The sequence below is a fragment of the Oryctolagus cuniculus genome, chromosome 7 (assembly GCF_051225735.1).
Source record: "Oryctolagus cuniculus isolate XC-2025 breed Fujian yellow rabbit chromosome 7, ASM5122573v1, whole genome shotgun sequence".
In the NCBI taxonomy this organism is placed as follows: Eukaryota; Metazoa; Chordata; class Mammalia; order Lagomorpha; family Leporidae; genus Oryctolagus; species Oryctolagus cuniculus.
The window spans coordinates 87,343,050-87,357,223 of NC_142873.1; the positions used below are offsets into that span (position 1 = coordinate 87,343,050).

At 37.5% G+C, this 14,174-nt stretch overlaps 1 protein-coding gene across 1 annotated transcript in view; it reads right to left on the minus strand.

Annotated features, from left to right (window-relative positions):
• SPATA1 (spermatogenesis associated 1) overlaps positions 1 to 14,174 on the minus strand; it is a 78,760-nt gene that overhangs the window by 27,711 nt on the left and 36,875 nt on the right. Inside the window, 2 exon segments of the mRNA XM_008264965.5 lie at positions 2,886 to 3,114; positions 3,208 to 3,261. Coding sequence (XP_008263187.3) covers positions 2,886 to 3,114; positions 3,208 to 3,261 — 283 coding nt within the window.

The window sequence follows — 14,174 nt, forward strand, 5'->3', positions numbered from 1 at the left end:
TCTTGTCTAAATAAGATCAGAGTCGGCAAACTCAAAAGGCCTCCATAGCCTTGGCAACTCATGACGAGAGCCTAGGGTGATTACTGATGCCATAAACAAGAGTGTCCATTTGTTAAGTCAACAACAGGAGTCACTGTGCACTTACTCTTCATGTAGGATCTCTGTCCTTCATGTGTTGTACAATGTGAATTAATGCTATAACTAGTACTCAAACAGTATTTTACACTCTGTGTTTCTGTGTGGGTGCAAACTGTTGAAATGTTTACTTAATATATACTAAACTGATCTTCTGTATATAAAGAGAATTGAAAATGAATCTTGATGCGAATGGAATGGGAGAGGGAGCAGGAGAGGGGAGGGTTGCAGGTGGGAGGGAAGTTATCGGGGGGAAGCCATTATAATCCATAAGCTGTACTTTGGAAATTTATATTTACTAAATAAAAGTTTAAAAAAATCATGGGGAAAAAAAAGAAAGTCTTTTAAGAAGAACAGATAACAAAACTATACTACCTTTTAAGCTGCGATTAAACTTCTAAAAAAGCAATAGGGCAAATGAATGAAGCTGCATTTAGAACAGTGTTGTTCTTAGCACTATTCATAATAGCAAATAAATTAATACAGGTTAGGGAAACAAAATACGACACAAAGAAATTCTATAATGATGAAATCTGTATTTATTGATATGAAGTATCTGTGATGTAGTTTTTTAAAAGAGTAATTTTTCTCTCTCTTTTTAAAGATCTATTTATGTATTTGAAAGGCAGAGTTACGGGAAAAAAGAGGCAGAGAGAAACATCTTCCATCCTCTGATTCACCCCCAAATGTTCACAAAAGCCCGAGCTGGGGGAGGCCAAAATCAGGAGCCTGGAACTCCATCTGGGCCTGAAACTTATGCCATCTTCTGCTGCTTTCCCAGGCACATTAGCAGGAGGTAGTACAGAAGTGTAGCAGGCACAACTCAAACCAGCACTCATATAGGATGCTGGCATCACAGGTGATAGCTTAATCTACTGTGCCACATGTTGGCCCCAAAATAAAAGAATTTTTTAAAAAAAAGATTTATTTATTTTTATTTTAAAGTCAGAGATGCAAAGAGAGAGGGAAAGACCGAGAAAGAGAGATCTTCTATCCACTGGTTCACTCCCCAGATGGCTGCAATGGCCAGAGCTGGGCCAGGCCAGGAGTTTCTTCTGGGTCTCCCATATGGGTGGCAGGGGTACAAACACCTGGTACATCTTCTGCTGCTTTACCCATGCCATTAGCAAGGAGCTGGATCAGAAGTGTAGCATCTGGGACACAAACCAGTGCCCATGTGAGATGCCAGCATCACAGGTGGCAGCTTTAGCTGCTATGCTACAATGCTGGCCACAAAATAAAAGCCCTTTTAAAGGAGTTTGTATGAGCTCTTATTTTTGAAAAACTGAAAAACACATATTACATATAAGAACTGAAAAAAAAATAACCAGAAGGATATATATCAAAACACTAATAGAAGCTGTTTCTGGGTGGTGGAATTATTGTTAATCTTTATTTTTTTTCCCTATATTCATTGAGTTTAAAGTAGAACTATAATTTATACTTACTAATGAGAGTATTGTGGTTTCCCATTTAAAGAGGTTTGTTTTTTTTTTTGAGTAAGAACCAAGAAATTAGTTTCATTTTAAAACTACACTTTCATGGAATTCACAGAGTTTAAAACTCTGCCAAAGTTGTGTGTTTTTGTTTGTTTGTTTGTTTGTTTTCTTTAGACAGAGATTTTGTGCAAACAGTATAGTTCAGGGATTTGGCCAATAGCCCAGCATGTGAAATATGACACTACCCGCTACTTTATTTAGGGCAACTATCCATCTCATTAGCCACTTGATCTAATACTTTTCTCCCATCCCCATTTACCCTTCACGTGACTATCATGACTGGAAAACCGAATCATGTCAAGACAAAGAAGGTGAAGACTTGCTGAGCATCTCAGTGGTGTTAAGTAAAAAGTAGTGAATATTAATGTGCCTACAATTAGACAGTGCTAAGTTTGGAAAATCGTTGGGAATAGCCTCAATGTAGAATGTGAGAAACATAACTAGTTAGGAACTAGCATATTTGACAGGTATAACAGACACTGTCATTAGTTTTGAGTGGATTAATTTCATTTATAGATGTTTAAAGTGTTATGAAAATCTTTAAAAAGTATATGGAAAATGCCTATTTTAAAATATTTTGCAGGGAGTTCAAATTTTTTGGCACCAAAACAAATTTATCTTTTAAGCGTATCTTTCCATTAACTATTTGAAGCATAATTACATATCTGTTTTTCCTCAGTTTATTTCCTTATGTAATGATTTAAAAGTTTAACTGATTTTTATTGGTTCTTAGAGAGTCATATCTTTTTATATATTTATCAATTTAATTTTGATATAATTTTAATTATCTATTTTTAAGAATAAAACTAATACTAAATTGATAAGCTGATTTATAATCAGATAAAAATTTAAAAATTCTTTGAAATACACACATCTCCCAACATTAAAGTTGTTTTTCCTTGGTTTAACACTATTTTCTTCTATATGGTTCCCTGGCCTCTGAATAATACCAGAGTTTTATGTGGTAAACTCTTCATTTCTCTTCCTCTGTACCCTTAATTTTAACTGAAACTTTTTTATTATAAAATAAGTAAAGGTGATAAAGTGCTATAACTATTTTGATTTTGTTTCTATTTTAAGTATTTAAATTGTTTTTTATATTACCTGGAAAAAGTTTATTTTTAAAAACCTCTAAATGGAACTGTAGCTTTTCTTTTCTCCTGCCTATACTCTGGGTTTGCCCAGAATTTCCTCACAAACCTCACGGTAAAATGTGTTATAATAATCTTTCCTTATATTAGTAAAATTCACCTTCTTGCTGATTCTTGTTAAGAAGTTCTTTCAGAATGTTTTCTAACAAACTGGGGTCTCTTCCAGATTCTTCCTCTGACAAAGTTACACTAACTGGTCTGTGAACTGTTCCATCAACCTCAGCAACATCATTATAACTCTGCTGCCCATCTAAAGTAACTGTTGACGCTGAATATACATTTCCTAAATGGTCCATTACAGGAAGCAAATATAATTCTGGTTGAAGAGCCTAAAACATACAGGAAATTTAAAAAATTAGTTTTAAATAAAAAATAGTTTGCGTTTGAAACTTAGCATAAGTTTACAATGTCAGATTACATACATATGGAGGAGCAAAAGATTTGAGCTTCAGTTCTGATTCTTGTTTTTCCTTTACCTAGAAATAAATAAGTGAGAAAAAAATTAAAACTTTGGTAACATTTTCCCAATTTTTACCTCCACTTTTTTGCAGCAGGCACACTTTTGTGCCATATAAATCAAATTTAAAAGCTTAGAACTATGGCTAGATTCACTGCATCAACATAATAGAAATTCTATGTCTTCTACTAGTAATCATTATAGATAACACTTGCATGGATCCACTACATGCCCGGCACTATTTTAAGTATTTCACATGTATCAGCTAAGTCTTATAACTTCATACCATCAGTACTAACATCAACTACAGTTTACAAACAAGGAGAATGAGGCAATCACAACTACTTACCTCAGATTGTTTACCCAGAGAGTTTTCACATTGAGATTCCAAGACAGGTGATCTGACTCTAGGGTTCAACCTTGTAAACTTTATTTCCTACCCATTAATCTCATGAAGTTCATTTGTTATTTATTTATTTAAACAAAGACTGAGGGAATACTATGTCTTAGGCAGTGTTCTACGTGGTAGGGATATAACAATAAATAAGGCTAAGTCCCTGCCCTTGGGAGCTTACATTCTACTGTGGAGAGACGACATTAAATAAAGAAATAAGCATGATTTAGGACTGTGAGATGTATTTTTTGAAACTAAAATGGGGTGATATAACAGAGAGTAAATTAGAGAAATAACTAGGTGGTCAAGTAAGGGCTTTTTGAAAAGGTAACACATGATCTAAGACCCACATTAAGAAAAGCAACAGCCTGCTATCCAAACATCAAAGGGAAGTGATTTGCCAGGAAACTACAAGGACCATATATAAGAAATGAAAACCAAAGGAAAATTTTTGTAGCTGAAGTGTAGGATCTAGAAAAATATGACAACAGATTAAATCTAGAGGTAGACAAAGTTCATTGTCCTGCTAAGAGCCATTTGGATATATATAACATTATTCATGGACCCTATAAAATGATCAACTTAAAAACTAGCCTCTTATAGATTTACTGAATTTCAAGTCCCACCTGCAGTTGCCTTGGAAGGGCTGGACTAAATCATTTTGCAGGCTTTATATAGCCTGAGGGCCCGACCTTCCCCAACTCTACCCTAGACCCTCCTTACCCTTCTTCCAGCCTCCAAGTTGGAATCTCTGCCTTTTTTCTCTTCCCACTGCAATCCATCCTCCTCAGTGAGGCCCAGTTAATTTTACTAAGAGCTCTTATCATGTCACTTTTTTGCTTAAGAAACTCTGAAGTTTCAGAAAAATTTCCAAACTATTAATTTGGCATTAAAATCCTTCAATAATTTGTCCTCCACTATTCCCTTCATGCAGCCAGTGCTCCATTAAAAAATTGAAACATTTATTCTTTCTTTGGTGCCTGCTTTTCTACTTTTGTGTTCATTCTACTTATGTTTTTATTTATTATTTATTTTAAAGACATATTTAGTTTATTCATTTGAAAATCAGAGTTACAGAGAGGAAGAGACAGAGAGAGAGAGAGAGAGAGAGAGAGAAATCTTCCATCTGCTGGTTCATGCTCCAAATGGTTGTTAATAGTCAGGGCTGGGGCCGGCGCCAAGGCTCACTTGGCTAATCCTCTGCCTGTGGCGCTGGCACCCCGGGTTCTAGTCCTGGTTGGGGCGCCGGATTCTGTCCCAGTTGCTCCTCTTCTAGTCCAGCTCTCTGCTGTGGCCCGGGAAGGCAGTGGAGGATGGCCTGAGTGCTTGGGCCCCGCACCCGCATGGGAGACCAGGAGGAAGCACCTGGCTCTTGGCTTCGGATTGGTGCAACACGCCGGCTATAGTGACCATTTGGGGGGTGAACCAACGGAAGGAAGACTTTTCTCTCTGTCGCTCTCTCTCACTGTCTAATTCTGCCTGTCAATAATAATAATAATAATAATAGGGCTGGGACAGGCTGAAGCCAGGAGCCAGGAGCTTCATCCAGGTCTCCTACATGGGTGCAGGGCAAAAGGACTTGGGCTGTGTTCCACTGCTTTCCCAGGCACTTTAGCAGGGATCTGGATCAGAGGTGGAACAGCCAGGACTCAAACTGGCACCAAGATGGGATGCCAGCACTGCAGATGCAGACGGCGGCTTAACTTGCTGCACAATAGCACTAGCCCTGCTCATTCTATTTTTGCTGCTCAGAAAATTTTTCCCATGAACAACTATATACCAACAAATTAGAAGATCTAGAAGAGATGGATAAATTTCAGAGAACATATAACCTACCAAAATTAAACCTTGAGGGTAGAGAAAACCTGAATAGACAGTAACAAGCAATGAAACTAAATTAGTAATAAAAAGTGTCTCAACAATGGGAAGCCCATGACCAGATGAATTTTACCAAACTTTTAAATAAGAGCTCACATCAACACTTCTCAAATTATTCCAAAATACTAAAAGTGTGGGCACTCTTCCAAACTGTGTGAGGCCAGCATTATCCTGATACCAAAACAAGACAAGGACTCAACAACAAAAAACTACAGTCTAACGTCCCTGATGAACATAGATGCAGATTTTGCATCTATGCAATAAAATAAATGCAATAAAATGCTAGTAAATTGAATCATATAGCACATTCAAGATTATATATTACCAACAAGTGGGATTTATACCATGGATGCAAGGATTGTCCAACAAATGCAAATCAATATGTATAATATCATTATATAAAATATGTATAAATATCATCATATAAAACATCAACAAAATGAAGGATAAAAGTCAGATGATATATCAATAGGTATAGAAAAACATCAATAAAAGTCAACATCCCTTCGTGGTAAAAACCTTCAAGAAATTAGGTACAGAAGGAATGTATCCCAATACAATAAGGGCTATGGATGACAAATTCATAGCTTTTGTCACACAGAATGAGAAAAAAACAAGTCTTTTTCTTTAACATCAGTTAACAAGACAAAGATGTTCATTTTCACTCAATGTATTATTGGAAGTCTCAGCCTTAGAAATTAGACAAGAGGAAGAAATATGAGGGCATCCAAATCAGAAAGGCATAGGTTGAATTATCCCTGTTTGCAGCTGACATGATTTTATATATAGAAAGATCAAAAGACTCCACCAAAAAACTGTTAGAACCAATAAACTCATTCAATAAGGGTGCAGGATATAAAAGCAGCATACGAAATCAGTAGTTTTAAAATCATCAATAAGGAAATTGCTAAAAACAGAAATCAAGAGGACAATTCCATTCACAACACCTACAACAAAAATCTAAGACTATATTTAACCAAGGAAGTGAATGATCTATCTCTACAATGACAATTACAAGACATTGATGAAAGAAAGTATAGAGGACACATGAAAAATGAGTGGATTGGAAGAATTAATATTCTTAAAATGTCAATACTCCCCAAAGCAATTTACAAATTTATGCAATTCCTATCAAAGTGGCACCCATCATAGAAACAGAAAAATCATAAAATTCATATGAAACCATAAAAGACCTTGCATGGCCAAAGTAATCCTTAGCAAAAAGAAAAAAGTTAGGGTGCAATGCAATACCTGACTTCAAAATATACTACAAAACTATAGTAAAAAAACAGCAGAGTATCAGCATAAAGCAGATACATACACCAATGGAAAGAAATACCCAGAAATAAAAATAATAATAATAAATAATAAGTAAACCCACATTTGAATCCACACATTTAGAATTAATTTATTTTTGACAATAGCAGAAAGTACATACATTGGAGAAAGGAAAGTTTCCCAATAAATGGTACTGGGAAAACTGGATATCCATAAGCAGAAGAAAAAAACTAGATCCCTCTCTCACCATATGAAAAAATCAACTCAAAATGCATTAAAGACCAAAACTTTGATTCCAAGGTACTTGATATTCTGTTAGCTATAATGAATGAGATTGCTCTTAGAAGTTCTTTATCAGCTATGGCATTATCTGTGTATTCAATGGCTCTTGAGTTTTGTGTATTGATTTTATATCATGCTGTTTTACCAAACTCTTATATGAGTTCTAATAGTCTCTTAGTGGAGTCTTTTGCAGGCATGCCCTGTATATAGATTCATGTCATCTGCAAATAGGGATAATTTGACTTCCTCTTTCCCAATTTCTATCCTTTGATTTCTTTTTCTTGCCTAATGGCTCTGGCAAAAATTTCCAGGACTCTATTGAAAGGCAATGGTGAGAGTGGGCATCCTTGTCTGGTTCCAGATCTCAGTGGGAATGCTTCCAACTTTTCCCCCATTCAATGAGATGCTGGTCATGGGTTTGTTGTATATTGCCTTGATTGTGTTTAGGAATGTTCCTTCTATACCCAATTTGCTTAGAGTTTTCATAATGAGAGGGTATGGTATTTTATCAGATGCTTGCTCTGCATCTATTGATTTAATCATATGGTTTTTGTTCTTCAGTTTGTTGATGTGCTAAATCACATTGGTTGATTTGCAAATGTGAACCATCCTTACATACCAGGGATCAATCCCACTTGGTTTGGGTACATGATCTTTCTGATGTGTTGTTGAATTCGATTGGCTAGAATTTTGTTGAGTATTTTTGTGTCCATGTTCATCAGGGAAATTGGTCTGTAGTTCTCTTTCTCAGTTGGATCTTTTTCAGGTTTAGGAATTAAGGTGATGCTGGCTTCATAGCAAGAATTTGGGAGGAATCCCTCCCTTTCAATTGTTTTGAATAACTTGAGAAAAATTAGTTAGTTCTTCTTTAAATGTCTGGTAGAATTCAACAGCAAAGCCATCAGGTCTTGGGCTTTTATTTGTTGGGAGGGTCTTTATTACTGATTCAATCTCAGTCTTGGTTATGGGTCTGTTTAGGTTTCTGTGTCTCCATGCCTCAATTTAGGTAGGCTGTATGTGTCCAGGAATCTATCTATTTCTTCTAGGTTTCCCAGTTTGTTGGCATACATATCTTTGTAGTAATTTCTGATGACTCTTTTTATTTCTGTGGTGTCTGTTGTTACATTTTCTCTTTAACCTAATTATATTAATTTGGGTCTTCTCTCTCCTCTTTCTGGTTAGGTCAACTTCTAGGGAAAATCCTTAAAATAGTTTATTTTCAGTAGTATTTATAATGTTTTTCTCTATGTAAAACTAGAAAAAGAATTGTATATGGATCCTGTCCTTAAAGACTATTCAGTGTAATGCTGAAGATAAAATCTAAAAAATGACTGTTTTAAATACCATATTTTGCATATTTAAAAAAGCAGATTACTTCCAGCAGAGGAATTCGGAAGGGAAGGCAAAGAACTTTGAGGAAGGAAACAATCAATTTCAATGTTGATAGTCAGCTCCCTGCTAATGCACCTGTGAAGGTATCGTATGATGGCTCAAGTATTTGGGGCCCCTGCCACTGGCTTGGAAGACCAGGATGGATTTCCTGCCTTCTGGCTTCGGCATGCCCCTACCCCAGTTGTTGTGGCCATTTGGAAAGTGAAGCAGTAAACAGAATGTTTTTCTTTCTTGGTCTCTCTCTCTCTCTCTCTCTCTCTCGACAGGCAGAGTGGACAGTGAGAGAGAGAGACAGAGAGAAAGGTCTTCCTTTGCCGTTGGTTCACCCTCCAATGGCCGTCGCGGCCAGAGCACTGTGGCCGGCACACCGTGGCCGGCACACCGCACTGATCCGATGGCAGGAGCCAGGTACTTATCCTGGTCTCCCATGGGGTGCAGGGCCCAAGCACTTGGGCTATCCTCCACTGCACTCCCGGGCCACAGCAGAGAGCTGGACTGGAAGAGGGGCAACCGGGACAGAATCCGGCGCCTCGACCGGGACTAGAACCCGGTGTGCCAGCGCCACAAGGCAGAGGATTAGCCTAGTGAGCCGTGGCGCCGGCCTCTTGGTCTCTCTCACTATGCCTTTCAACTAAATAAATAAATCTTCTTTAAAAGACAAAGATAAATGTTTTATTTTTTGCAAAGATGAAGGATGAGAGAAGCTATTTTTGGGGGGTAGGTGGGGAGTTAAATTTTATTTTAATTTTAACAGTACATATTTATGTGGTACAGAGTGGCTGGCATCTAAACACATGTACACAATGTGTAATGCTTACACCAGAGTGATAAACACATCCATTACCCCAGGAATACATCATTTCCCCATACTATAAACATTCAAACCCCACCCCACAGCCTCCACCATCAACAACTTTGAAATACTCAACCAATTCCCTCCAACCATAGCTGTCTTCCTGTGCATAATGTCCTCCACTTCCATCCATGTTGCTGCAAATGACAGAATTCCACTCTTTTTATGGCTGAATATAATTGCATTGTGTGTATATATGTGTGTGTATATATATATATATATATACATATATATATATATATCTTTATCCATCAGTGGACACATAAATTGATCCATATCTTGGCCATTGAGAATAGTGCTTCAGTAAACATGAGAGTGCTGGTCCCTTCAACATATGGATTTCATTTTCTCTGAACTTATACCAAATAATGCTGGATTATATAGTAGTTCTATTTCTAGTTTTCTGAGGAAATCCATTCAAAATGGATTAAAGACCTAAATCTGTGACCTGGTACCATCAAATTATTAGAGAGCACTAGGGAAACCTTGCAAGACATTGGCACAGACAAAGAGTTCTTGGAAAAGACTCAAGAGATACAGGCAATAAAAGCCAAAATTAACAAATGGGATTACATCAAACTGAGAAGCTTCTTTTTTTTTTTCTTTCAATCTTTTATTTAATGAATATAAATTTCCAAAGTACAGCTTATGGATTACAATGGCTTCCCCCCAATAACGTCCCTCCCACCCGCAACCCTCCCCTTTCCCACTCCCTCTCCCCTTCCATTCACATCTAGATTCATCTTCGCTTCTCTTTATATACAGAAGATCAGAGATGAGAAGCTTCTGTACTGCAAAAAGAAACAGTCAGGAAAGTGAAGAGGTAACCAACAGACTGAGAGAAATTATTTGCAAACTATTCAACTGATAAAGGGTTAATAACTAGAATATATAAAGAGATCACAAAACTCAATTAAACAATGAAACAAACAACCCAGTGAAGAAATGGGCAAATAACTTAAATAGACATTTTTAAAAAGTGGAAATCCAAATGGCCAACAGACGCATGAAAAAAATGCTCAGAATCACTAGCCATCAGGAAAATGGAAAACAAAACCATAACGAGGTTTCACCTCACTCCAGTTAGAATGGCTTTCATACAGAAATCAACAAACAACTAATGCTGGCAAAGATGTGGAGGAAAAGGGACCCTAACCCACTGTTAGTGAGAATGTAAATTGGTAAAGCCAATATAAAAGACAGTATGGAGATATCACAGAAATCTGAATATAGATCTACCATATGACCCAGTCATCCCACTCCTGGGAATTTACCCAAGGGAAATGAAATCAGCATATGAAACAACCATCTGCACCCTCATGTTTATTGCACCTCAATTCACAATAGCTAAGACATGGAATCAACCCAAATGCCCATCAACTGAAGACTGGATAAAGAAATTATGGGTTATGAAAACTATGGAATACTACACAGCAATAAAAAATGAAATCCAGGGAATTACAACAAAATGGATGAATCTGGAAAACATTCTTAGTGAAATAAGCCACTCCAAAGGGACAAATATCATATGTTCTCCCTGACCTGTGATAACTAATAGAACACCTAAAAGGCAATCTGCAGAAGTGAAATTGACACTTAAAGAAACAATGACTTGAACAGCCTTTGTCTTGACTGCTGAGGAACAGTTTTTTTTTTATACTAATTGTTGAACTCTTTACTTAAGATAGAACTAAACATATATATATATATATATAAAGTCAATTGAAAATAGATCTCAGTAAAAAATAAGAATGGGAATAAGAGGGAGGAGGAAGAGAGGTGGGAGTATGGATGGGAGGGTGGGCATGATTGGAAGAATTACCATGTTATTAAAGTTGTAATTATGAAGTGTTTGAAGTTTATAACTGTAAAGCTATATAGTTCTGCATACATTCTTTTTTTTATTTTATTTAATGAACATAAATTTCCAAAGTACAGCTTATGGATTACAATAGCTTCCCCCCGCCCCATAACTTCCCTCCCATCCACAACACTCCCCTCTCCCACTCCCTCTCCCCTTACATTCACATCAAGATTAATTTCAATTATCTTTATATACAGAAGATCAATTTACCATATATTAAGTAAAGATTTCAACAGTTTGCACCCACACAGAAACACAAAGTATAAAATACTATTTGAGTACTAGTTATAGCATTAATTAAACACCTAAGAGTAACTGTGTATTAATTACAGAGAGTTCAACCAATAGTTTTAAGTAGAACATAAAAAATACTAAAAGGGTAAAGTATTAAGTTCTTTTTTTCCCCTTTTTTTGTTTGTTATATAGTTTTTTTTTTTCATTTAATAAATGTGAATTTACAAAGTGCAACTTTTGTATTGTTGTGCCCCCCCCAACCTTCCTCCCTCCCTCCCGTGGCCCTTCCCTCTCCCACTCCCTCTCCCATCCCGCCTTCATTGAATTTTATTTTCAATTACCTTCATATACTGAAGATCAACTTAGTATATACTAAGTAAGGATTTCAACAGGCTGCACTCACACAACCGAACCAGGTATAGGGTATTGTTCGACTAGTAGTGTTGTTTTTAAGTTTCATAGTAAAACACAGTAAGGACAGAGATCCTATGTGGGGAGCATGAACCCAGTGACTCCCGTTGTTGATTTAACAACTGGCACTCTTATTTATGACGTCAGTAATCACCTGAGACTCTTGCTATGAGCTGTCTAGGCTATGGAAGCCCCTTGAGTTCACCGACTCTGAACTTGTTTAGTCAAGGCCGTATCACAGTGGAGGTTCCTTCCTCCCTTCAGAAAAAGGCGCCTCTCTCCTTGATGGCCTGTTCCTTCTGCTGGGGTCTTGTTCACCAGGATCTTTCATTTAGATTGTTTTTTGCCACCGTGTCATCTGCATACATTCTTATGGACTTACTTATAAGGGTACAGTTTAAAAACTTACCATGGGGCCCCACATCCCCTTAGACTGGGTGGTAAAAATATCATCTTAAGTGTTAAGTTATCATATGAATAGGATTGCATGTCTGGTAATAATAATAGATAGAATTAAAAAGGAGTGAATGCTCCAACATGGGAAGAAGTCCATACAGCAGACTCATAGAATGAGAATCACTTTAAGTAGCACTCTGACCTCAGAATCAGCCCTTAAAGCATTCTGGTCTGGCTGAAAAGCCCATGAGATCATTTCAGTATGGAAAGCCAAGATGTTTTGCAAAAAATGTGCTACATGAAGGACCTCAGTGGGTGAGACCCCCGTGGAAAGAAGTGATCATCAAAGAAGTAGGAACTTTTCTCTGAAGGGAGGGGAGAATTTCCACTTTGCTTATGGCCTTATCTAAATACTGATGGAGTCTGTGGATTCAAAAGGCTTCCAAAGCTTAGGCAACTCATGTCAAGAGCCTCAGGTGAACACTGACGTCATAAGTAACAGTGTTGTTAAATTAACAGAGTCACTGTGTACTAACTTCCCATGCAGGACCTCTGTCCTCTTAAGAGTTGCATTGTAATTATGTCTAAGTGCTTGCAAAAGGTGTATCATTCTTGGGTGTTTCTTTAAAGTTAATTAAGTTTCTTAGAAAAAAAAAGAACTGGGCCGGCACTGTGGCTCACTTGGCTAATCCTCCACCTGCGGCACTGGCACCCCAGATTCTAGTCCCGGTTGGGGCGCCGGGTACTAGTCCTGGTTGCTCCTCTTCCAGTCCAGCTCTCTGCTGTGACCTGGGAGGGCAGCGGAGGATGGCCTAAGTGCTTGGGTCTCTGCACCCGCATGAGAGACCGGGAGGAAATACCTGGCTGCTGGCTTCGGATCGGCGCAGCGCCGGTCATGGCGGCCATTAGGGTAGTGAACCAATGGAAGGAAGACCTTTCTCTGTGTCTCTCTCTCACTTCACTGTCTATAACTCTACCTGTCTAACAAAAATTTTAAAAAAATTTAAAAAAAGTAAAATTAACTTCAAGATGCAATGACTTTGAACAGCCCTTGTCTCAACTGTTGAGGAACATTTTTTTGTTACTGTTGTTTTCATGCAAATTGTTGAACTTAGTATAGAGTTGGTCTTCTGTGTATAAAGGTAATCAAAAATGGATCTTAGTGGAGAATGGCACTGGGGATGGGGGAGGAGGGCGGGAATGGTAGAAGAATCACTATATTCCTTAAGTTGTATTTATGAAATGCATGAAGTTTGTATTCCTTAAAAAAAAAAAAAGGTTTCTTTGGAAAAACCAACCAAAAAAAAGAAAAAAGAAGTTGACCTTAATTACCTTCAAGGTCCCTGTAAACCTGGGATTCTGTGATTGGTATTTAAATTAAAAAAAAAATTCATTTGAGAGGTTGAATTACAGACCGATAGAGGGAGAGACAGAGAGAAAAGTTCTTCCATCCACTGATTCACTGTCCAATTGGTCACAATGGCTGGAGCTCGACTGATTTGAAGCCAGGAGCTTCTTCAGGGTCTCCTAGGTGGGTGCAGGGGCCCAAACACTTGGGCCATCTTCCACCACTTTTCCAGGCCATAGCAAAGAGCTTGATCAGAAGAGGAGCAGCCAGGACAGGAACTGGTGCCCTTATGGGATGCCAGTGTCACAGGCGGAAGCTTAGCCTACTGTGTCACAGCGTCTCCCCGTGATTGGTATTTTATGTTAACGTATCATGGGAAAGAACAAAAAGTATGAAAATTGTGTCTATTCCATCCAGTGTCAGGAAAATTAATTTAACGATGAGAAAATGAATTCTTTGGCTTACAAAATAGAGCCTTAATTACAAAGCTTTTTCAAGGTCAATTGCTATTAAAGAATTCTACATAGCAAATATGGTAGTACTTTGGGGAAAATGTCTATTTTTGTCCTTTTCATTTATTTTTTATGTATTTAATAAACATT